The sequence below is a fragment of the Vitis riparia genome, chromosome 11 (genome assembly GCF_004353265.1).
Source record: "Vitis riparia cultivar Riparia Gloire de Montpellier isolate 1030 chromosome 11, EGFV_Vit.rip_1.0, whole genome shotgun sequence".
NCBI classification, from domain to species: domain Eukaryota; kingdom Viridiplantae; phylum Streptophyta; class Magnoliopsida; order Vitales; family Vitaceae; genus Vitis; species Vitis riparia.
In genome coordinates this window covers 15431546-15457713 of record NC_048441.1, presented here as the reverse complement: position 1 = coordinate 15457713, position 26168 = coordinate 15431546, and the positions used below count along the sequence as shown (strand labels likewise).

General features: G+C 35.7%; 4 protein-coding genes across 7 annotated transcripts; 2 read left to right on the top strand and 2 right to left on the bottom strand.

The window, feature by feature from the left end:
- The first annotated feature begins 111 nt into the window (after window positions 1–111).
- Window positions 112–8345, top strand: LOC117924968 (zinc finger CCCH domain-containing protein 34-like). Of its 4 annotated transcripts, XM_034843725.1 has the most exons (4): window positions 112–604; window positions 742–792; window positions 1321–1467; window positions 6368–8345. In XM_034843725.1, exons 2-4 carry the CDS (start codon window positions 778–780, stop codon window positions 7814–7816), a joined length of 1611 nt encoding a protein of 536 aa, XP_034699616.1. In that variant the 5' UTR covers window positions 112–604; window positions 742–777; the 3' UTR covers window positions 7817–8345. The 4 variants fall into 4 exon arrangements, with proteins under 4 accessions (XP_034699616.1, XP_034699615.1, XP_034699614.1 ...); XM_034843724.1 differs by lacking the exon at window positions 742–792 and having other exon boundaries at window positions 1321–1431; XM_034843723.1 differs by lacking the exon at window positions 742–792 and having other exon boundaries at window positions 1321–1431; window positions 6362–8345.
- Window positions 8346–9753: 1408 nt separating this feature from the next.
- LOC117924574 (MAPK kinase substrate protein At1g80180) lies at window positions 9754–10635 on the top strand. The gene has a single exon (XM_034843232.1). The coding sequence runs from the start codon at window positions 9957–9959 to the stop codon at window positions 10299–10301; it is 345 nt and encodes a 114-aa protein (XP_034699123.1). The 5' UTR covers window positions 9754–9956; the 3' UTR covers window positions 10302–10635.
- A 6435-nt stretch (window positions 10636–17070) lies between these two features.
- On the bottom strand, window positions 17071–17570 carry LOC117924795. Its single transcript, XM_034843507.1, has 2 exons — window positions 17166–17570; window positions 17071–17094 (listed from the first exon to the last, which is right to left on the bottom strand). The coding sequence occupies exons 1-2, from the start codon at window positions 17568–17570 to the stop codon at window positions 17071–17073; spliced, it is 429 nt and encodes a 142-aa protein (XP_034699398.1).
- A 6062-nt stretch (window positions 17571–23632) lies between these two features.
- On the bottom strand, window positions 23633–24968 carry LOC117924678 (metallothiol transferase FosB-like). Its single transcript, XM_034843380.1, has 3 exons — window positions 24661–24968; window positions 24430–24538; window positions 23633–24269 (listed from the first exon to the last, which is right to left on the bottom strand). Exons 1-3 carry the CDS (start codon window positions 24813–24815, stop codon window positions 23946–23948), a joined length of 588 nt encoding a protein of 195 aa, XP_034699271.1. The 5' UTR covers window positions 24816–24968; the 3' UTR covers window positions 23633–23945.
- Window positions 24969–26168: the final 1200 nt, after the last annotated feature.

Here is a 26168-nt window from a genome sequence, read left to right as displayed (position 1 = left end):
GAAGGAGATTTAGACCCACTTGATTCGTTTTTTGGATCGCAAAATGTGTGAAAATCAATGGCAGCTGCTTTAACGGTCAAGGTTGGTTTGTAATCCTAGTGACCGTAACAAATGGCTCTTATTTGGTCAGAAGGTAAAACAAATATTTTTCAAAAATATACATATTTTTTTTCCTAATCCCTGCCACTGCCCACGGCAGATAACGTGAGTTCAAGTTGAACACTAATCGAATATCAATTCGGTGGATTGATAATTTTAAAGATGGTGTATTAGATATATACCCGCACATTTGTGGGAGAGGGAGTAGCAAATACGTAAGTAGTGGGGCCCGGAATACATAAATACGCCAAACTCCAGGTGGCTAGGTGCAAAAATACCTGATTCAAAACCCACCAAAAGCTACAATAAAACCCAAAACAGATCAAAACACGTTACAAAACAAAAGCATCTCTCTCACCCTCAACGTTGATGGACCCTCTTGATCCCTCTCTCTAGAATTCTCTCTTCCCATTTACTATATTGTCCCAGGAAAATGGAGGATGAGTTACAGAAGCGCAACACTGATTGCGTCTACTTCTTGGCCTCTCCTCTCACTTGCAAGAAGGTATGTCCTGTCAGAAACACCAATTTCTGTCACTTGTTTTTTTTTTTTTTTCCCTCTCCTTTTTCTTTGTATGATTTGCTTCTGGTGTTTTTCTCTGTTTCTAATGCTGCAATTTGTTTTCTCTTTTCTAATTTTAGTTTGGGAATCTGTTCTTGTAACCAGTCGTTTGAAGGATGCCGCTCTCTAGGGTTTGTTTCTGATCTAGGGTTTTGTTATGAATGAACTAGTGGAAATCTCATGTTATTTAACTTCGGAATTGTCTGTCATTTGGTCGTTTCTTTTTATTTTTGTCTTTTCGGCTGCCCGATGATTTTGGAAATTTGAAGTTTGCTGTATGGTTTACTGCTTGCACTAATTGGAGATCCAATTTTATAGTTCTTCCTTTAATTTAGTTGTAATTGCAAATGTCAAATTGTTCAATTTTAGTAGAGAAATGTACAGTTCATATGCTCAAGAGACAAAAAGCCATTTTATTCACTTTGGGATACGTGGCATAAAGGGCCTAGCATTTGGAAAGTAGTACTTTTCCTGATCTAAATTGGCTTGCTCTTTTTTCTTTTTCTTTTCTTTTTTTTTTGTCTGGATTTTAGTTTGTATATGTTTGTATTGCTCCTTTATTGGTAGAAGAATCGTGCATTAGTTTTTAAGCATTATGGGTTCATAATAGTTTGATCTTTCTAATGGTGATCCAGAATAACTTACTTTTTCTTTTTCAGGGAATGGATTGTGAGTATCGGCACAGTGAGGGTGCAAGGCTCAACCCACGGGATTGTTGGTATTGGTTGAGTGGGAGCTGTCTGAATCCAGCCTGTGCTTTTCGACATCCTGTAGGTTCATATTCTGTTTCATTAATCTGCATGAATGTAGGTTAATTTATTTTTTACAGTCAATAAAATAAGCTTTAATTTCAATTATTATGGATGGCCTTCAATCCACCTTGCAGTGTGCAAGTCTCGTACGGGTTTGCTCTGTTGCCTGGTTAAATAATCCTGTTTTCATGGATGATTATATCTTTAGATCAAAGACTGCTGTAATTGGGGAAAATATTTCATGAACTAATATTTTATAACAAAAGTTATCTATTATTTTTATGAAAGATAGCAAAAGTTGACGATTTTACCCTTTCAAGGCTTGCTGAACTGATTAAAGTTAAAAAGTCTCTTAAATTGCAAAAGCTGTTTGTTTGAAGTTAACTCAGGGAAAGATAACCGAGAAGAGAATAGGACCTTTTTTTTTTTTTTTGTTCTTTTTCACTTTTTGGTGGAGGATGGGGTGATTGGTATTCAGGTGATGATAGGAAGGCAATGCCAATCCCAAAGGTTCAGCCTGTTGGAGGCTAGTTGGAGGAGAGGGGGAGGCTTAATGCATGATTAGATCCATGACATGCTGCTTTTTGCCCAGGGACATCCCGTTGAGATAAAGACAGGAGAGTCATTGTTAAAATGGGTTTGAAATAGGCCATGTCTGACCTCTTTTATATTGCTTCTTGTTTTATTTTTGGCCTGTGTGGTGCACTTTGCGTACCTCCTTTTACATAGGTGCCCCTCTTTTTGATTGGTGTTGATCAATAACATCACTTTTTGCCTATGAAAGAAAACTGTTTTGAAAAATGATGAGGCCAATGCTACATCTTTATGGGAGATGGTAGATAAAGAAACAATTTTGAGTCCATAAGTGATTGTTTTTATGATTTGGTGCTCTTTTTCCTGCAAAATCTAATGCTATATTTGGTTCGACGAAAGCACCAAGGAAAGGAGAAAATATTGCGGAAACTGATTTTCTCATGTTTGCTTTACTATGGAAAATAAGAAATAAAACAAATATGATTAAAATTGATTAGAAACTTATACATTTTTAAATTAATCTTTATAGAGAAGAGGAAAAGTAAGTGAAATGAGTTTGAGGAGGTATGTAATAATAATTTATTAACTTTAACTTTTTTTTTTTTCTTCACTTTTTTCTTTTATTTTATTTCTCCTCTGTATTTTCTTTCCCTCTTATCTTCCTTCAAATTTTCTAAGAACCAAGAAGATCCCCTCTTTCCTTGTTCATTTTGGTGATGGAAGTTTTGAGCTGCTTTTTGCAAAGGGTGGTCAAAGAAGGGCAGCTCATTAAAGGGTTTAAAGTGGTGGAGTGTAAAGGTTGTGGTCTGGGACCTCGCCTTCTGGTTGCTGATGATAATTTTGCTTTTATGTGAGGTGGATATAAAGCAAGTATTTTATGTAAGGTAAATTCTTTTATGTTTTGAGACTGTTTTGGGATTCAAAATCAACTTAGAGAAAAATGATATCTTGCCTATAAGAAGGATCTAGAGGTTCTAGTTAGTGAGTTGGGTTGCGCAAGGAGAAACCTTCCTTCAAAGTATATGGGGTATCACATTGGATGGTCAAATCAAGTCCTTATCAGTGTGGGCTTCAGTAATGAAAGATTCATGAGAAGGTTGGCTTCTTGGAAAAGCCAATCTCTCTCCGAGGGAGGGACACTTACTTTGTTAAAAAGCACACTGTCCACCCTTCTAATTATTTATTATTGGCTTTTGTAATGTCTAGAAAGGTGAGGGTCATGTTGAAAAGAATTCAAAGAGATTCAAGAAGTGGTCTTCTTGAAGAGAAAGTTCACCTAGTACGATGGTTGCCTATTTGTTCTAAAAAAAACCATAGGGGGCTTGGGTGTGAGGAGCCTTGATCCCCTCAACAAGGTGTTATTGGGTAAGTGGCTGTGGAAATTTGCCTCTACGCGTGATAGCTTCTGGAGAAAGGTGATGTGGGGAAGCTTGGGGAATTGGAAGGGGATTGATGCTATAGCTAAGGATTGGAAAGTCGTGAGGGAAGGTGGGGCTGATGTTTTCCTTAAAACATGATCTGCTATAGGGAATGATCTTAGAGTTAGGTTTTGGCATGACCCCAGGTGTAGTGAGGATCCCTTAAAGAATCATTTTTTAGAGCTCTTCAATATGATGGTCCAAAAGGATGCTCGGGTGGGTGATTTTTGGGATGGGAATTGCTGGAATCAAAGATTCAAAGGAACTATTTAGAAAGGAGTAGAATCCTTGTTGCGACCAAAGATGAAAATATCGATAATCACAGATACATCGGTTCTTGGATTTTACGGATATATCAGGATATATTAGGAGATATTAGTGGATATTTTGACAAAAAAAATGATGAAAAAAATTGATCAAAACTCATAGAAATGCTTGGGAAAAACTCTAAGAAATGATAAAAGAAGTAATAATAGATATTTTGAAATTGTTTTATTGAAAAAATTGATATATGTGATATAATTTGTCATATATAATAATAATATCATGTGTGTCGATATGAAATATGAATTTTGTAAGCATATATTCATTATTAAGTTACATTAAATATTATTCAACAACAATATTGTGACATTTGATAATAATATGTCCAACTTGAAAATATATTTAATATTAAAACTATGATCTATTTAATGTATTCAATGATATAAAATAAATGATGATATATATTTGTTTTTTAATATTTATATTTTTTATATTTAATTATAATATAAGTGACATAAAAAAACTTGTCACTAATTTTTATATTTTTGGTAATCAATTAAATAAAATTTAAAAATAAAATAATTAGAATTAGTTAATTTATTAAAATATTCTTTTAATATTTTGTTTTTATAATGAAATTAAATATATACATTTGTGCATTCTTATTATTACGTGTGAATCCTCCCAAGTGGTTGCTAAGGTTTAATGTGAACTTTTGCCTTGGGTTCGATTCCCCCTTCTATAAAGTGCAAACCAATTTTTAGGGATTTTTAAAGTTTGACCAGCAAGAGGAGTGAGTTGACTAGGGCAAGGGGAGAAGTAGGGATTTTTAGGGTTTGACCAAGCAAGTGAGCAGTGAGGGGTTGTTTGACCAACTGAAAAAATGGGAAATTTCCATGATTTTTCACGACACTGCATATGCCAAAGGAAACATCACCGATTTTATTGGCTGACCCAATATATCAGCAATATTTGTCGATTTTTTCCAATTTTTCCTACAATCAAGCTTTCAGTGGAGATTTTCACTTTGGGCATCACCAATATTCAATATTTCCTGACATTTCAAACCTTGGTTGCAACTTTTAAATCCTTTATAGGTGTCAAGTCATGTGGAGGTTAAGTTGGTGTAGAAGATTGATAGAAATGGTTCATTTTCTATCAATTCATACTGCTCATCCCTTGTCTCTAAGGAGCCCTTCCCCTTTCCTGCTACTAAGCTGATTTGAACTCTAGAGTGCCTTCTAAGGTGTTTTTTTTTTTTTTTCTTACATGGGAAGCAGCTTGGGAACTTATGAAGAAAGGATGGAGCTTCATCAGTAGGTGCTGTCAATGCAAAGATGAAATGAAATCCGCAGTCCACATTCTCATTCACTGCAAATGAACATCTGGATTTTGGTCTTTGATCTTCTCCCTATTTTGGATTGTCTTAGGTGTTTCCCCTTTTGGTTGAAATAAATCCTTAGCTGTTACAACTCTTTTTTTGGAACCTTTATATTTTTTGGATTACCTGGAAAGAGCAATATAGAAGAACATTTGAAGGAGTGGAGACATTTTGCATGGAGTAGAAAGATTTGATTCTATAGTCTATTTTTTGTGGTCAAGTAGGCATTTAGGTTCTCATATGTTGTATTTTTTGGATTTGTAGACAATATGGGGATTGGTTAGCTTATCAATGGCGTCTGTTGGTGTTTTGTGTCTTGCTTGCATGCATAGTGTGTACTTGGGTTGTGCCACCTTTCTTTTTAGGCACCTCTTAATGCATTCTCTTTGTTTGCCTATGAAAATGAGATACTATCAGGGGCTGGTTGGTTGTTATGTAGGATAGAGAGCATTAGAGTAATGTAATCTATTTTTCAGTAGCTGAAGAATTAAAAAAGTTGGAAAAGGTGTTTTTTGTTGGTAGAAGTCACATGCTATTTGGCTTGAGAAAGGAAACATAGAGCACCAAAATTTTCAAATGTTAGCAAAGGGCTACAGAAGAATGAATCTATCATGGACAGCAGTTTTATTGGAAGAGTTGGGGCAGTGAAGGAAGCTACAGTTAAATTCTATAGTGATATTGAATAAGTTTTGCATTTTAAGGATACATTTGGTATATAGTCTAGTGTTTAAATCTTTAGATTGGCAAGCTAGATATTAGTTGGACTAAGGAGATGGTTGGTGCAGGAGACAACCTGCGAAGAAGATTCTCCCTCCTGGCATTCCTGGGACAGCTCCAAGTGCCTGCAACAAGAGATAGCCAGATGTTCTTTGGCACAATGATCATAACATCAGTAGAAGAATAGAGGAGAAAGGAAGGAAGATGAGGATCTAATGAATGAGATAGATGATGTGATGGCTTGACTAGTCAAGGATGGCTTAATGAAAGTGGTGACAAAGAATTTTATGTGAGGTGGATTTAAGAAAAACTTCAATGCTGATTTCATCTCTTCAAATCTTCCATTTGTGAGTTGCAACATTTTTTGGCCGGCTGGTATTAGGTAGAAAGAGAAGGGGTGGCTGGGTAGTTTTCAGAAGCCTTGATCTTGGCTGGCTACTTAAGCACTTTCTAGAGCATTGTATTTCATGACATTTTAAGTTTAACATGCATTTCCCTTCTACTGTCTTGAACCTTTTCTTTCAACCATCTCTCATTTTCCTTATTTGCTATTTAGACAGTTGTGTTCTTGATGTTGGACAGTTTTTTTCTCTTTTAGTTATCTGATAAGGTGATCTGAGCTAGCTTTTGTTAGTTGCAGCCATTGGATGGGCATATTGAAGCATCATCTGAGCCTGTCACTTTGTCACATAACTCCTCCGTACCCGTGAACAAGACCAATACCCCTTGTTATTTTTACTACAATGGGTTTTGCAATAAAGGCGAAAGATGCTCCTTTTTGCATGGTCCTGACAGTAGTGCACCTGCTTGGAAATCCTTAAAGACAGCGTCTGAGGTCAATGATACGCGCCCTCCAGAAAATAATACAATAGCGGGAACTGAGACAGGGCCAACGCTAATAGGAAGACGGCCTAATTCAGTAGAAACTGCCACAGTCACAGCAATTGAAACACAGTTTCAGCCTAAAGAGGATCTTCAGAAATCGGTCTTTAAGAATGCTTTTGAACAAAGTTCATCTCCACAGATATCAATGTCTGAGTATGAAGAAGCTGCAGCAGTCAGGTCAGATTCCTTGCTTCCAGCTGAAGGCTTTAATCAAGGCAGATCTCTTCTAAGCACAGATCAGAGTTCAGAGGAGCAAGTGGATGGCCCCATTGAACCAGAAGAGCGCTGGGAATCATCCCCAGGTTTTGATGTTCTTGTGGATAATATTTCAGAGAACTTGGTTTATGAGGATGAACCTGAGTACTTACTGGCTCTTGATGGAGAAGGCAGGGAGCTGAACGGTCAATTCTTGGGTTATGATTTTGAAGACCCAGTTGAATATGATCTCATGTACCCAGAAGCTGAAATTTTGTATGACCACAGGGTATATGATTCTTTTGATTGTTTGGACAATGAGCATAGTTCTGATCATGTAAGAAATATTCCTGGGTGCTCTAGGGAGAGAATTTTGGATCCTATTTTGCCCCGGAAAAGGAAAAATTTTCCAGTGGAACTAGCAGTAAATGGAAGGAGTGGTCTTGATCTTCGAGACCGACTGAGAAAACGTCGGGTAACTGATGGTCACTCAGTGACCCGTTTCTCAAGAAGGCATGATTCATCTTGTCTGATTGGTCGAACCAGAGAAAGGCGTCGAAGGCATGGTATGGACCAGCAGCTGCAAGGAAGATCTGCATCAGAAGTCAGAAAAAACATTATTGGAATGCTCAGTGAGAATGAAACTCTTTCAAATCGTGGGAACAAGCAAGGTTGGGTTAGACGCTCTCGCCTACCCAAGTCTCGGCAGCATTACAAGGAAAAAGGGCACTCCCAAAGGCAGCATATTTCATCTGAAGACTCAAGGAAACCAGTTTCAAGAGAGAGAATATCTACTCGAGAATATACTACATTTACAGGACCTAAGTCCCTTGCCCAGATTAAGGAAGAGAAGAGGAAAGCTGAAGAAAATGGAGAGGGCTTTGGGAAAATGGGATATTCAAGCAATACCCCATCCGCAGATTTCCAGGGTCCCAAACCTTTGAGTGAAATCCTCAAGGACAAAAGAAAGCTGGGTTCAGCGATGGATGGCAATATTATCAGCAGCTAAAATGTAATCATTTTGACTTTGAGAGGATTGTAGCCATTTAGTGGAAACTTAGAACAAATTTGTAGAAGATGATGATGTCAATCAGCCTGAGAAGCCTTCTAGCATGTTCTCATTTATTTTTTTTTGAGCTCATATCTGCTGGCTTCCTGGTATTTCCTACTACTAGATGAAGACCATCAAGCTTCCTGCTAGTAGTGAAACAACGGAAGCCTTGAGATGCTCACCAGCCTTTGTTTTGGATATTCAAGATCCCTCCTGTCCCCCCAAAACAACCTCATTTAGTGAATGAGAAGCGGAACCTAGAGCAGGCTCATTGATTGGCACCTGCGAATATAGAATTTTGCTTATTGAGCTTGCTGATATTTCCTGTATAGAAATGCTTTTATCAGATCTCACATTTGTGTTGAGAAAACCATGTCCGTTGCAATGCTTGTGATGTGTGACAATGATGTATCTTCAAAGACTGAACCGAGGCTCTTATCACATTTTTCTTTATGGATTTGCCTGAATCTTTGGTCTTCCCTGTCCAGTCAGTTTTGTCATGAAACTCCTGATTTATTTGAGCGTATTGAATTAATATGGTGGTGGGATTGTTTCCATAATGGTATTCCTTATGGATTTTCTTTATGTACATCTTGTCCATATACTCCGATCCCGACAAATTAAGGTAATTATCTTTCATTTTAATACTAACATTGGATGTTGGCCTTCTTTCTTATTTCTTTCTCCTTGTAAGATTTTGGTTAATCCATCGAAATTTAGATGGTTTCGTTTCGAATCTAACCCGTGGCTTTCTGTTGATGTTGACTAGATCCCACCCAATTAGCTATTAGACAAAGAATGAGCCGGAGACATTGACGTAAGCTTAACCAAGACACTGTAATTTCCAGTCGCGACGGAATTAAATTATATCGTAGATGCCTTGCTTCCTCATTACAGTGTCGTGGGCGAAACTTTCGAATGACTCCTATGTTTTCAAGGTTACTTTCTACGATATTCCTTCAAAGTTCGATAATAGCGTTGTAGTAGGCATTTATACACTCTTACGGTTCTCAAACTTTTAACATTACCAAATAGGATCAATTATTTATACTAGTGTCCAATGATGATGCTTCAATTTATGGATTGAGCTTTATCATTCACCTTCTAAACCTTAGGATCGTAAAAATGAATGGATGAATGGATGGTCGGATATTTAATAAAAAATTTATCCAAGTGTTTCTTATGGAATAAGTTTTATTTCCATTTATATATAAAAATATATATATTTATTAAAATCTTATAATATTTATATGATTCTTCTAACTAAAGTTAAAAATAAAATATTATCTCAAATTGATCTTAATACTATTCAATAATTAAGGCTTAGCTCATAAAGAGTTTTAAAGTATATTTGACAATGATTTTAGAAAACATTTCTAAAATTTTTAATACTTGAATGATAAAAAATTTCAAAGTATTAACAATTTTAAAAACGTTTTTAGAATTATGAAATAGGTTATTAATTTATTGAATTTTAATGAAACCAAGGTGTTAATACGTAGTTTGTGACGGTCCTATGTATTGTCCTCACTCCTGGCAGCCTTCATTTTTATTCTACTACTGAATGATAGCTAGCCGCTAGGGCTGGGAATCATGGAAGGCATCGAGGCAAAAAGGCCTTCTAAAAACCCAAGGTTGAGTTGTAATAAGTTAATAACATCACCTGTAGGGGAAATAGCCAACTCAACAGGGAGATACCATTGGGCAACAAAGCTCCCTGACTTCAATTTTCCAATCAAAAGAATGGATTTCATTGGTTGGTCACGGGTGGGTGTTGAAGGAGGCTTTCCCAAGTCCTCATATCCAATATGATGTACAACTCAGAACCAACCTTCAAGGAAGTTTAAAGTAGTCAAATTTAAAATTGTATCCCCTTCTTAACAATCCATGTAGATGCCCATCCTCTCTCCTTTGCTCCCCATTTGTCATTTTCCCCTCTCCCTCTCTCTCTCTCTCTCCCCCCTTCCCCTCTTTTTTATATGAAGAAAAGTCACACCCATATAGGTGGATTAGTTGATCAACATTAATCACCAAAGCTTAACGTTGTAGATCACACCAGAGAGAGAGAGAGAGAGAGAGAGAGAGAGAGAGAGAGGTGATGGCTGGTTTGCAAAGGTCTGAAATATCATTTAGGAGGCAAGGCTCATCAGGCTCGGTATGGGATGACAAGTTCTTAGCAGGAGCCTTGAACCAGGCGAAGCAAAATGATCAAGAAGAAGAACAAAAGGCTGAGGCCGGAGAGGCAAAGCTTTCACAAAGCCCTGCACCCATCAGTGTGATGGAACGCAGTCGATCTAATGGAGGACAAGCATATAAAACAGTCAAGGTTGCACCAGCCATCGACCCACCTTCCCCTAGGGTCTCTGGCTGTGGTATCTGTGGTGTTTTTGGGAAACCGGTCAAGTCCCACCACCGCCCCAAACGGGGTAAGCGTAAATCATAAATTTCTGTACCTGTTCTATGGTGGCACAACATCATCTTCCAATAAGGTGAACACAGCATGTGTGCTTCTTGGTTTTTGTTTCCCCCTCTCACTGTCTTTACATAGCTATATCCCCCATATATATATCTCACCAGTCTCGAAAAAAACTGAGATACAAGAGTACTTCTATTGCACAAACCAAAGGTATATGTTTGATTAATTTTTGTACGAAAACCCCTTGTTCATGGGCTTCTCTCCTTTAGCTCATAGAGGTATTGATGTAGTTCTGCTTGATGTAATTCTTGTGCATATTAATGTCATGGTTTTTGGGCTTGGATCATACTTTCCCCCTACATTTTTCTCTCTGTGTTTCGCCCTCTATAATGCCTACCACGCGCCATGGAAACAGATGGAAACTGCAACACCAATTATTCAATAAAAATGGCTGATCTTATCTCACTTTGACCGTTTCTATGGCCTCAATGTGCTGTTTGTTCAGCCCTTATTGATCATTGATCAATTGAATTTACTTTTTATTTTTTTTAAAAAAAGATCAATTATGAATGATGGGTATGCTTCAAAGAGCAGGGTCAACTGCCCCTCGAGCTGCCATCGCTTTCTTGCATAGCGCGACCCTATAAAAAAACCCCATATGTAGAGAATAATTTATTCATTATAGCAACTTGAAATTGCAGTGGATGCAATTTAGTTAGCAACGTAGGCAACTTCGCTTTCGATTAATACCTCTTTTTCTTTTTTTATCACTTTTATGACCTACCCAGAGGCAGCCATCATCCTTGGCCTTTCAAAAAATGGGCAAACACATTGGTCTAATAAACTTTTGGCACTTGAGAGTTGAGATCATGGCCGGTGAAAGTTTTTCTATAAACCCTAAATCCTATCTAAACTTCCAAGGTGTATTCTTTTATATAAATATTCATAAGGTGTTGGGTGAAGTCAAGTTGTTTCTGAGTTTAAAAAGGCTTTGTGATGGTGGTTGTGCCATGTGAAATGTCTGAAAAAATATTAAAGAGGGTGAGGTCTAAGCTTCTGATGCCCAACCAGTGACCCAATCCAACATAGCCCATGTATTAAATCATTTATCAAATCTTTGAGCATGGTACTGAGATCAGAAAGGAAGTTGGATGTTGAAGATCAGCACTACAGCCAAACACAAGTTTTCCCCAAGTTTCAAGTAGAAAATCATCACTCAATCTGTTTTCTTGTGCTTTAGGCTGAGTGGAATCTTTTCACTAAAGTCCTTTTAAAAATCATTCTCAGCTCTACCGTCACTCTTCCACATGTCGTTAAATCACTAACTATATCTTTTTCTTCTTCTTCTTTTTCAAAAACAACAGGCCACATCAATATTTGTAGGATTCACGGATGATCAAAACTGCAAAATTGGAAAGAGGGCTCAGCGGCCTAAGCAGCGTAAGCATGCATCTAACTAAAAAGTCATAGTCTCTGTCCATCTCTCCGTCACTCTCTCACATGAGCACGCCACCAAACCCCACACATCAACTCTCTCGAGATGTCTCTGTTGAATTTCACGAGTGATACAACCTAATATATAGTATATACCCACATCCATCCTCTCCACCTGTCACTTCTGGGTCTCATATTTTTTACTCACATTTTATACCGACATCTTTTCTAACCAAATTAATCTAATGTAAATTTTGCAGCCCAAAAACTAGGGCTGCCATTGGCAGCCATTCATCTTGATGAGTCATGTTCTTATCACATCCGTGTCAAAATTTAGCTACTTCATTAAGCAAAGCTAACTTAAACACGACACTAGGAACAATAATAATAAGGTTATAAAGCTAAACCCACCTATGGTCTCGATATTAAATATGTAACATATCATGTAATTTATTTAACCCGTTTAATAATGAGATCTTTGTATTTAATAATCGGATTAAGTTACATCGTATAAAAATTTATATGATTAATATCTCAATTAAATATATTTATAATTTAATCGATCTTTGAATTTGATTGAAATACGAATCATTGTCTTTTGAAAATATAAATTTATTAGTAGTGGGGTATTTTGGTATTTAGTTTTTAAACAACTATATTTTAATAATATATATTTTTAAATAACAATTACAAAAAATCCTAGAGAAATGAGGTGTTAGCCAAGATGGCTAAGTTCATGGGTGACCCACGCATGTCCGGACAAATCACAACTAGCCTTGCCGGCCCTGTATATATTTATATAGAAGATAAATATGTACACCTCACACCTCATGAATTTTGGCCATGTATTTCAGGCTTACATTCCAAAGTCAATGAATTGAGAAGTGGTGGGGTCCTTCAAACTATATATTACTTCAATTAATCTGATCTTATTAGGTGATTTGTTGTGTTGCGTTACCTTCATTCACGAGTCTTACACTATATCAAGACGAATGATATGGTCACCATCTGCATTGATTGAGTTTTGGAAAAATTCAAGTCACATGAGTATCAAGTTGTGTTACCCCAAATTTGAAGATTTTCTTGTCAATCGGGTGATGGGTGGTCACACCATTGTGGGGGCAATTTTCAACCCATCTAAAGCCCTCACGTGTGAATCGAACCAACCTCACCTACACCCTCACATACAATTGAACCAATCTCACCTACACCCCTATCATCATATTCCTACCCAGGTGCGAAACTAGCTAAAAAAGGCTCCCCCTTCTTACCAAATGAGACCCAAACCCAGGTCCACTGCTACCCCCATTGGACTAAGGACCACAATTGCTTTTAATTGACAAAATTTATGTAAAGTGTCGGCGCTGTCACCATTCCGAAATTGATTTTTTTCAACCACCCTTGATATGTTTTTTGTACTCTTATATTACTGAAATGGATTGGGTTAGGAACAATTTTTTAATGTATGGGAGGAACCCCTCTTTCCTTGAAGTTTCCTTGAAGAAGGGCATTTTTATATCTAAATTGAATGTTTTATCTGGGGATTGGAGTGGTGCATGATGTTGAAGGCAAGGCAAGGACCCACAGGGCTTTTGGGTGTGTGAAGAACAAACACATGAAGCCAATATCACACCCAATACCCAGAGGGAACACATGGGTCAAGCCCAGCTGGCAGCCTCACTTGACTCATAATGGTGGGCTAATAACCCACTTTTTCCTCTTCTTTTCTGAAAACCCTTTCTTTTTCTTCCATCATTTTTCATTCTCTATCGTTGAAAAATGTGTGATACAATACCAACATACTAGAGGACATTAATGATGCTAACAATAAAGCTGGGGTTATGAATTATGCACTCATATGATGGCTTGACAATATGGATGCAGATTTGAAAATGGTTAGACAACAACATGGAGGTAAAGGAAAATATCACCCATTTTCATTGCTATTTCTTTTGATCATTGAATGAAGTGATTGAATGTTAATAAAAGTGATTCAAATAAATGGAAATATGTTTATGGATCCAATAATTACTCTACCTTTGTCAATAACAGAGTACTTCAAAGACTCTGTTCAACCTTCACTTATAATTATTGGGTTTATTTTTATTTTTGTAATAAGTAAAGGGTTGACTTTTTTAAATGACAAATAAGAATGTTATATCCTCATATAGGGAGCATATAGAAGGTATCGAAGGGCACAACCTAAGAGGGAAGGGACAAAAAAAAAAAACTCTCTTACCAAGAACTCATTCAATCTATAAGTTCAATAAGAGATATTGAACCTATTTTTATGTATTTGTTACCCCATGATAAAACATTACTAAGGAATAATCGTTTCGATACTTAAATCAATCGATCATCATCATCAAACACTCTATGGTTTCTTTTCCTTTTTTCTTTTTTTCTTTTTTCAAATTATTCAAAAAAATTATTGAGGGAAATCGTTCTTCAAACTTTCTTACTTTGTAAAAGTCTTAATAGAGTGTCCTTTGTTAGATGAAAAAAGGACTCAAATTATGTCAAATAAATAAAATAGAAGCTACCATAGTGATCTTACTATGAGAATATGATTTATTGATTTCTCTTTGCATTTACAAAGAATATAGCTTTCAGCTAATGTTCATCCTCTCTTTTGAATTTGATTCATGATTAACATTTTGCCCTAACTAGCTTCCTATGGAAAAAAAAAAATGATACTTTTGAAAGGGTCCATAAATTCTAAATGATGGTGACAAAAAAAGGGAATTGCATGCCTTCACTCCATAATAGAATAAAAAATTTTGATATAGAAAATTCAAAATTCCCTTCTTAAAACCCATCCAAGTCACTCTATCCTTAGCATCCCTCTGCAGGAGCTTTCCTTAAACCTTGAAAAAAAAACCTTTTACAAAATCTTGCTCTCGATAATTCATATATCCAATGAAATAAAGATTTCAATTTCCCCCATCACCTATATTATCCTAAACATTTGTCACCCAAGCTCTCTTCAACGTAACTAAGGAATACAAAGAAGGAAAAAGACTAGTTAAGGGTTCATTTCCACACCACTTATTATTCCATGGATCTTGATTTCAAACACCAACCCGATGTCATCCCCTTACTTTATAAGAGTACCAACCTCCTCCTTATCTTTTCTCGATTGACTATTTTTTTTAAAAGTATTTCTCTTTAATGCATGCGTAATAGCCTTATTAAGAGAAGAAAAGTTTCTTACCACTATGCCCCCTTATTTGTCTCCCCACATACAATTGATAATTTTATTAAATGTTTTTTTTTTTTCAAAGGAAGACTTTGTGAATTTTCTCATTCCTTAATATAACCTTCCTAGGCATGCCATATCGGGACATGAAGTAAAGACCAAGTTACTTGACCTCACTAACTAACTTCTAAATATGAAGAGGTTGCATAACGGGATATTTGATTAAAAGGGTCAAAATAATCATTTTTCTTTTAAAATGGCTGTCACTCTTTCAAAACCAAAAGAATTATTTTAATTTTTTTGATAAAAATATTATACTCATTTCACATCAAAGATTTATCCTTTGAAACTATATCTAAATTTAAAAAATAATAATAATAAGTTTATTTTTATAAAATGAGGAATATTTTGACCTTTTGGCCCAAATATTCCTCACAAAATTGGACCCAACGTGATTAGAACTTACTTCCCAAGTATAATTAGACCATGTAACTAGGGTTACCTTTTTTGGTAGAGAACCGCTAAATCCATCCTAGGAAAATTCTCTGTGAAGGCAAAATGGTGGACAGTAGATTTTTGTTTTTTGGGTACCGAAACCCAACGCTCCCAAAATTAGGACCCAAGGCCCGTAATCAGAAGCGGTGTGGGCTGATGATGAATGGTCAATCAGGTACTCGGCCCAGTACAGAAATGGGCTCAACTTGGGCCACCCACTACCTGGATTTCATCTTTGAAATGGCTAGGACCACAACAAAACAATCGAAATTCATAAAAACACAACATTTTATCACAATCATAAGTCATTTACAAACATAAGAAAAACATAGAAAATAGTGATCAACCACAAGAAAATAAATAAATAATTAATAAAATTGAAAAAAGAATCAGAGAAGAAACCTATATAAAAGCAGCATTAGTTTTCAACTATATATATATATTTTATCTTAGACTGAATCCAAAGCTCTTTGAACTTTGGTTTTGAATACTAAAATAAATAATTTCTCCATTGAAAAGTAAAGGAAACCTCCCGTGGAATGGGTCACGAACGAGCCAAAACTTGAGCCCACGATGCAATGCCAGGCCGGCCCATACACCTTATCAAACTCCTACATGTGGAGAGAGATTTAAATATGACAATGAGTTACGAGTACATGATTTAACTCAAAATTAAATATTTTTGAATTATAATTTTCAATCTCAGTGTATACGTGGGGAGTTTGATTTGACAAAGCCCAATTCGATGAACCTAATTGTCCAATCAAGCTCGCAATTATTTGGATGTCTTTTGGACAGGTTCTTGTATCAAATATACTAATATTGGACGGATGTAATTGATTGTTTTATGAGATATTCCACGGGCACTCATATGGTCAATGAATTTCAATGGAGAAATTTTTTATTATTATTGTGTTTATATTTGAAAATTTGTTAAAAAAAAAAAAACTCAAACCACTTATTTTATTTATTTGAATGAAATGAAGCATACTTAGTGTGATAATATTTGTTTTTTTGACTAAAAAGATCGAATTTGCTTTAATTATGTTCATTAATATCAACTAATTATTTTTAGTGGAATTGAGAAACTAAAATATTTTAGTTTTTTTTTATTCAACCACAAAACAAATATTATTTCAAAAAATGCTAAGAAAAAAAAATAGATTTAAAATTAATTAATTATATATATAGATATATATTATTTTAAATTCATTTAATTTATTTTAACTTTTTATTAAAGAAAAAGTAAATAATTTAAAGATATATAAATTTTTTACTCATTTTAATCCTATTTGATTTTTTGTTACCAATAATACAATGAAACATCAAAAAAAATAAAATTTCTTAACATTTGTTTTTCTTTCCTTAAAACACTTCGAACCAAACATGAAGAAAATGATATGAAAAAAATTGATATGAATTCCTAGATTCCCTCCTCTTATAATTCAGAAATTTCTTTCCTTTTCTATAAGAAAAGAAAAGAAAATGGAAAAACACGTTCCAAATCCCCATTATGGTCCTCTGTTATTGTTGATGGTCATGTGGGGTTGCATATGAACAAGATCCAATCATTCAAGAGAAAGAAAGTCCAAAAAGAACCGCCCAGAAAACATTTTTCATGGAAAACACTTTCTTCTCTTCTGCCATTTGTGATTTATAAATTAGGTATTAAAATGTTGTGAATATTAGAACCTAAAGGATGAACAAAAGAGAAAAAATGAATGAAACAAATCAAACAGGTAGAAAAGAATTAAGAAACCTACCTTCTTGATGTTATAAGCCATGTGTTTAGAGCTGAACTTCTCCAAGCTATCAAAAGTCCGGCGAGCACACCTAAAAGCATGCACCTGCATGAATCCAGGCATGTCCGTCACCAACACCTTCACTTGAAGAAATGCCGCCACCGACGACACATTCGTCTCTATGCATGACACTGACTTCCTCGCCTCCACCACCACCCCTCCTCCTCCTCCTCCTCCTCCTCGTCCTCCCTCCACCACCCTCTCTCCACCATACTGAGCATTTTCTCGACAAGTTTTTGATTTCCTCAGCCCCCAACTCCAGCCAACCTGCTTCTTAACACTCAACCTTTCCTCGGACTTCTTCTCCCCCTCGCCGGAGCTATTAACACATAGGAGTCCTCTCTCTTTCTTCACATGGCTGGCCATTGCTCTTGGACTAATGAGTCTCTCTTGGTTGCTTTCAATATTATGGCTGGGGTTGCAAATATAGAGGGGGTGTTTGGAATCATGGGCACAAGGAAAAGAGGAAAACCCATATAAAATAATGGTGATTAGAAAGTGGGAAAATATAAATTAAAGCAGCAAACCATGTGTTATTGCCTGTGATGAAGGGATAATGAAATGGTGGTATAGGTGGTAAGGATTTGATATATTTTGTTGTTTACTTCAAGTAGGTGATTAGGGGGTTCTTGTGGTGGAGATTGGTGACTCATTGGGCATGTTTGTCTCAAATGGTCCTTTGTTTCTAGATTGGCAGCACGTATAGGTCTCCTATCCTACCCTCCATTGCTTATTTTAGCATCCTTACCCTACATGGTCCTGGTTGTTCCCCTTAATCTTTTTCTTAAGGGTACATAATTAAATATTGAATGACACCCATATACATTAAGATAGAGAATATAAAGCTTGGAATCTGATGAATGCATGGCAACCCCAATCATTAAGGTGGTGACTTGCTGGTGTCAGTGATGTTAAATAATCTCACATTACCATTGCAATCAGCACCTTTCCCCTAATTTTGTCTCTTCCTTTTCACTAATCATGCAGACAATATATATATATATAAATTATCAATTATCACTTCCATCCATTCTCTTGATGAATTAAAATATTCTTTAGGTTTAAAATAAATAAAAACTTACACAAAAAGAAAGAGATCAATGGAAAAGATCAAAAAAAATTATTGACAAGAAGAATAAAATAGATGGTTGATATTGAAGGGATGCATTAACATAAAGAGGGATGTGGACCCTACAACATGGTCTTCCGGATGCCCTGATGTATTTACTTGGAGGTGATACAATCCAGAGGAAAATTGACAAGGAAGTAGAAAACTAGTTGGATCTATATAGACATTTGATTAGTATGGCGCCCAGGGGAGAGGGGCGGCAGGACCCAACCTTTTCATTTTGATGTCTTCTTCCTTGATTGGACCATGGCCAACAGTTCTCCACAGTTAACCTAGGGAACGCACCCCATGTGCAAACCCTACTATATTACCTACAAATAGAACAAAGTAACTAGCTAGTTCTTCATTTGAAGAAGAAAATATTCATGTTGAGGGAAGAAAAAAAAAGCCAACTTTCTTTTGTGGACAAGGCATGTGGCATGTGCAAACTTTATTATATAATTTATATTATGTGTATTTGACAGAGAATTCAATTAATGTTGTACCATTTGTTAGTAAGAATATGGGCATAAAAAATAGAAGTTGTTCTGCCAATTGCATGTATTATTATGGGTCCTGTTTATCCATTCATCCAGATGACGAATTCAGATAATTTGTAGAAAATGTTGGCTGCATTTAATTAAAGCCATATGGAAGGACAATGCAAACAAAAGCAAGGGATAAATGAATGGGATCGGTCACCACATCTCTTTCAGGATTGATGAATAGTGGGGCTGGGATTTATGGTTCTTAGAGATGAAATAGATGGGTGTTTGTTTGTATTTTGTGTCCCAATCTTGGGAGGGTTCAGTGTGGTTTGGGGTGGGGTTTGAAGCTTTAAATGTTGCGGGCTAAAAGTACAGCAACTGAGAGACCAATTTAATACGCCCACTGTTGATCACTTAAAAGTTTGTTTGAACTATGAGTTGAGTTAGAAGGAATGTTTAATTAAATATGAAGCACTTCCTCTATAACTCTAAAAAAATGATTTTTACAAAAAGCAATATTAACCTAATTTTTATGTTGAACTCTTTTTGAATCTTATTGGATGGATAATCGATCTCAGGTACATTAACCTATTACACACTAAAAAGATGATGTCAGTATATTGCAAGCCTCTTTAAAAATATATACAAAATATTTAGTGGTTTAAGTAAAACCGAAAAAATTGAAAAATCAATCAAAACCAACAAAAATTGATTAAATCGGTTTGTTTTTAATAACCACAAATGTGGGGTTTGATTTAAGAATTTTTAAATTCAGTTTTATTGATACGGTTTTTGATATTTTCTTTTATTTCCTAATTGATAGAAACTTAATTAAACTGACATCTTAAGATTTATGTTATTGTGTTGACAATTTTGTTCCATTTCTTATGAGCTTGAATATACTCATCTTCTTGTGTCATAAAGGGTCTAATACCTACAAACTTCATCAAGATTGAGTTTGGAAATATGCAATTTGAGATAGGTGGGCATCATTGAAATGGTAAAATACTTTGATGAATAATTATGGGTCATTTTGTTAAGGGCTCATTTGGATACACTTTGAGTGCACTGATCTCCTTATGTCTCAAATTTATCAGTGTGAAATTGCCCCTTTTGAATTTGATTTTATCTATCAACCATTAATGCAATGTATAGGTATTAAAATTTAATAAAATAAAATTTTGGTCTATATATTCATTTTCAAAGTCATATTTGTTATTGAGTAATATCTAATTTTATATATATTATTTTCTTTGGAAAAAGAAAAGTTTAATATGTACACTAACCAAACCTCCATTCATATTATAACTAAGGTTTTAACCCTCACGAGTGAAGATTTTTTTTCCAAATTTCAGAGGGGCCACTTACTAGAAAATAAGTTGGAGGGGTGCATAGCTTTGTGGTAACTAAGGGTTTCTCAATGCTCACAAATTAATTTGAATACGTGTCTTATGCTCACTTTCATTAATATTCATATTTTTATCATTAGGATTTATCAACCAAAGCTACCTTCAATTATCATGCATTGAATATAAGTCAAGCTCTTCAAATTTCTGTTTGGATGATAAGAAAAAGTCATAGAAAACACCTTGCTCCTTATAGTAAGAAAGAAACAAGTAAGCAGTCATAAACATTAATAAAATACGTTGACATTGGATATATTATTTACATTGGCCTGAATTTCAAGATGTGTTTTTTCTGTAAGATGATTCAAACACATTAGCCTCTAGTGGCTTTGAAGGCCTGTAGGTGCTGGTCTGGACTGGGGTAATGCAATAAATTTGAGTGCTCAACAGAGAAGAAGAAGAAGAAGGATATTTAAGGCCCCCATGCGCAGTCATTTTCAGGAAGATGGGGTATTCATGATTCGGACACCTTCAACAGTTTGCTAAATGTGCTAAAAGCCGGATCGTTGAGGGAATCAAACCCACTGAACCAATAAGGAAAAACCGATTCAATGTTGGATGGAGAGATGTAATTTGGTGTCATGTGACGATGAAGTTGGAACCAATCCCATCCATCTCCATTCCTTGAGAGGAAACAAAGAAAAATGGTTGAGAGGAATCACAGTCGATTAGTGGAAAAAGACAACACTCCCTCGGAGGCCTTTAACCAAAAATACTCACAGAGTTTTGTGATGACTTTAGGGACCACCACCAAGAAATAGAAACACTGGTATTTTCTCTGGAAAAAGGCAAGTATTCAAATTAATCAGTTTGACATGGATGTCCCTTTATTTTCCTTTGTTTTGGTTTTAACTCACATGTAGCGTAAGTACTCCTCGTTATGAAGACTGATCAGTACTCGTAGGATGATGGGTATTCAAGAAACCTAGAAAAGATTATAAGAATTTATAAGAAAATAAGAAATATTATTGACACCCATTATTATATTTCCAAGTGTGAAAAAGAAAGGGCCCATGACTAGTGATGATTTCGAAACCACCCACCTTTTTGTTATCACCAATTCATGCTGTTGCTGTCACATATACCCAAATGCTTGAGCAAGTCATGCAGCTATAAGGTCCATATAGGTCTAGCTTATGCACCCTATCTGGCTAAAAACCTCTCCTTCACGCACAAGAAAAGCATATATATACAGTGTGAAAGAGAGAAGCAGCTGTTCTCTATATACATTTAATAATGATGAATATATACTACACAACTTTCACTATGGATGCACCTTCTCATCTTGTTTTCTCCCTTTGTTCTCCTCTCACTATCTTTCTCCTTTTTTCCATGAGCTTAATTGTCAAGAAAACTGCAGAAATGGGGGTTCCTTTGCAGCCCAAAACAACTCCATCGCTGAAGAAGATGATGAACTTCATGCTCCTTGTTTTGGACTGAAGGGAGCTCCTAGTTCTTCTCTTTTCCTTCTTTTATGGCTTTCAAGGCTGGAAACTATTAACCAATATACGCATAGATATATATATGCCTAGAGAATGTTTGCTATCTTGGAGGATTGGATATATCTAAGGGGTAAGTTCCAAATTTCTGTTGCTTAATTTGTTGAAAACATGGAATATCTTATGAGAAACAATGATTTTTTTTCCATTTTTTTTGCATGCCTGCATGCCCCATGATTATGTTTGCTTTCAGAAATTAAGCTTGTTGAGATTAGAATATGGGAATCTAGCTAGGAGATGAATGATATTGTTAAACCAGATAACGTTAGTGTTTGCTCGAGTGATCGGTTTCTCGGCTCTAGGTGTAACCGCGTTCTTCCTCTCAGTACAGGCTGTTTGTTAGGAATATTGTATTTTAACCCATCTCATGATCAGATGTTAAGTTTGGTGATAATGAAAAAGACATGAAAAATGATGTATTTGTTATGAGAAAATTTGTGCTATTGTGGGGCACCATTCTGTGACCATTTAGATTCAGATGCAGTTAAAAAGAACTTGGATTTTTCTCCACTACATTCATGCTGAGATTGGAAGAGCATGAACCCTGATTTTTGAATGTTATTAGGTGCCATAGCCATGCATGTGGAACCCATATAAGGGGCCTTTCTACCAATCTTTATAAAATTTTATTCCCCAAAAGAAAAGAGAAGGAAACAGCCAACACCCCACAGAACCCAGCACTAGTCTGGTCTGCAGAATATTGGGACAGAATCTGCTGTCTGTGGTAATTAAGTTGCTTCATTTGGAAGACTCTAAATAGTAAGTCTCTCAATAATCAAGTGATGTCAAAGCAAAATATAGACTTTGGGATCACTCCTCTGTTCTTAACTAATTTCATGGATGTTGAGTTTGTTCTTCATCTCTCTTTTCTTCCCGTTTTTAAAACAAATGCAGAATTTGTATCAAAGACTCTGTTCTTCAGGGATTAAAAATATGCATCCGTAATCATCATTGCGTGTGACTTTAGAATGTACATCATCACATTGCCATTGCCTTTATGCATTCAAGTTTGTCATTTGTGAAGGACATGACTAGAGACCATACTCCATAGGTGTTGTTGGAACTATACAGGGAGAAGTCTGAAATTGGAGTCTAAAAATCAGGAAGCCAGAATCAGTCAGCATGGCATTTGCCGGCTTTGAAGGATTACACTGCAATACTTGGTTGAAGATAATCTTGAAACATTTATCTATGATGCTTTCACCCGACTCAGGAAGGTCCTGAATTATGCAGATTAGAAATTTTGCAGCCTAATTCTGATAATATTACTTTACACGCATAAATATTTGTACTAAAAATTGAAACCCTGCATGAAAACGTAGCCTTAACAGAATCCTAGTTAAGATTTGCATATATTCAAGCAGCCCATCCAGTGATCCACTTAATATGGGACCTATGTATCTCAAAGTACTGCAAATTTTGCATCCTCTGTTCTGTGAGCACTTCCCATTTTCTCTGGCATCCTAGGCATTTCTTGAATTCATCTCTCTTCACAAACTCCAGGTAATTGAGATATTAGGCTTCTACATCCAAGAGAATTTGATCATATTATCAGCCACTTCTCCAGAGTCACAGAAGGATGCCTCAGCAGTCAGCATCCTTAAATTATATTCCCTGCATCTTGTTTCTGTGTTGCTAAGGGCTTTTGAAGGTGCTTTGATGGTTCAGTGTAACATTCAAGGTACTTGAATTTTGAGCTGGGGGGATGTTATAAGTAGACATGGCCTCTGCCAAGTCATCACTTTGTTTCTTCCTTTAGCAAAACTACTGCTTTATCTCTCCATTTTGTCTTATGAAGACCACTCATCTCCCTCAACACTTCTAGCTGCTCCTGAAATCTCTCAATTGCAAATTCCTCTGGGTATACTGTTCTAATTCATCTAGGATTGGAAGCAAGATTAAACATAATAGCCAGGTAACACTTATCAATTCAGGCAAATAATGTGAGCCCATGCCATAAATTGAAGAAATATACCAATGACTAGATACAAAATGAAAATTATCCATGTAATTGTCTGCAAGTCCAAAGGTAGGAGACTCCCAGGAGTGTCCAGCAAATTTATGAGAGCCTACCCCATATACATGCCCGGACACACAAACTAAAGAAATTGTCTCTATGTGACCCTCACATATTTTCTCATCCCCACATTCACAAGCCTCATGAACTTGCAAGAAAAAAGATCACATGTACGCACACCTAAGCTATTGGACACTTCTGAGGCCCCCACCTTCCATCCATATCAAGCCCAAGGGAGATACTCTTCATTGATGGGAATGGAAGGCAGACATGTAACCTGCTGCTGCTTAATCTGCCCTGCAGCCTGTTGCAGCTGTTGCTGTTGCTGGACATTGCAGTTGATACGCGAGCATAACGTGGTGTCTCCACCGCCACCGCCTAGCGGTATCACAGGGAGGTTGTCGCAGTTGCAGATCTCGATCATGGAGCCATCAGGATCGTGGAAGAAGAGTTGATCAACGCAGATTCCACCCTCCTCCACCCTACTTTGCACGTACTCTATCTTCATCTCCTTAAGCTTTTTCTCCACTGTTGCCATGCTTTCACACTGCCATGTATCAAGAGAGATTTTGTCATTTTACAACATGTTTTCAACTATTCATAGAAAACGACAATAGAATGGACTGAAACAGCTCTGCATTTTCCCTGGCATTTTCTGTTCTTTATTTTTTTCCCCTAGAATCAAACAGAGAGAGAGAGAGACGTACTTGAAATGAAATGTGGTTGTCCTTGGGATTAATCTGCAGGCTGATCTTGGGCATGTTGTCAGGGTCTTCAGATTGCAGGAGATGTATGCCCATGCCATAATTGTATAACCTAAATCATCAAAAACAAAAGAAAAAAATTGGAAAATTAATTACACCCAAATCAAAAACTCAACTCCAGAAAATCAAGAATCATTTTATCTCATTCATCTTTTACATATCTCAGACTCATACCATGCACCCTCAAAATCAAAGGAGCCAGGCCTCCTGATGGAAAAGAACCCAAGAACATTCTGATAGAAATCAAGAGATTTCTCAACTGATCTACACACAAGTGAGATATGATTCACAGACTTAAGAAGCAGAGGATTCTCCGCTCTTCCCTCCATCCTCTTCAATAATTAAACAAAGTAAAAACGAGAAAAGGAAGCTAGAAATGGTATCAAGGAGAAGAAATGAAAATGAGAGAGCTCGAATCGAAGAGCTTCACGATCTGGAGAAGTAATGAGAAGAAGATGAAGATTAAGGGCAAAAGAGATGGTCGTTCGCTTGGCCCTCCACATGTATATATACTGCATGCGTTTGGTTTGGCTTTTCTTCCTATGTTACAGATGGCGATTTTATCTCCTACACGTAGATCCGACGTTGCTGACTACTCATCAACATCACCCCTCTCACATCTATAAGGAAATGGAATTCATTTTCTTAATTATTATCATCAACTTACGTCACTTTCAAACATAATCAAAATATCCTTTTTATAAGATTGAGTGTACAAATATTTTTATGTGACACACAACACAAATCAATGAAGTAAACGAGTGAAACTTTTTTTTTTTTACATGTCATCCCTAAAAGGATATTTCTAAAAAGCATCATTTTTAAAAATTAAAAAAAAATTGAAAAAAAAAATGATAAATGTTATTAGGTGTGACGCCTTAACCTGAATCACACATCATCAATTGCATAAAGAAAACTTAAAAAGGTGAAAGCTTCATCTCAGCTTTGCCTAAATCCAAAAGCTATTTAATTTAATGCCATTTGAAATTTGAAATTTGAACTAACCCTTAAAAAGAGAAAATATTGAATTATATGTAAAAAGTTCCACAACTTGGGATCATAAAATGAATCTCATACTCCATTTGATAGTATTTCTATTTGAAGTATTTTTAATGAAAACATTTTATTTGAAAGTGTTTTTTCAAATTTTTTAAAGCGTTTCCTAAATTTTGATAAATATTTCAATTTGTTTTAGGTTAAAAGTGTTTTTGAAAAACATTGTGAAATAGACTCTTAATCATGATAAAATATTTTTTATTTTGATACTTATTTTTGGAAAAATTAAGATGACTATCAAAGGACTTCACTCTCAATTTTTAAGTGTATTTGATAACGATTTTAGAAAATATTTCTAACATTTCTAATATTATCTTTTAAGTAAAGTGCGTTTGGGAGTGATTTTAAAAATGTTTTTAGAATAATTCATTAACTTCAATCTAATTTTTAGATTATTTAATCTTTATATAGAAGAGTTAAATAAATGAAAAAAAAAATCAAAGTAATTTATAAAAATAATTTATTAACTTTAAATTTAATTTTTATTTTCTCTCACTTTTTCTTCCCCTTTTATTTTCTTTCACTTTTTATTCCTTTTTTATTTTCTTTCTTTCATATCTTCCTTTTAAACTTTCTGGAAACAAATATAACCTTAATGTTTAACATTTTAGATGGTCAACACCATA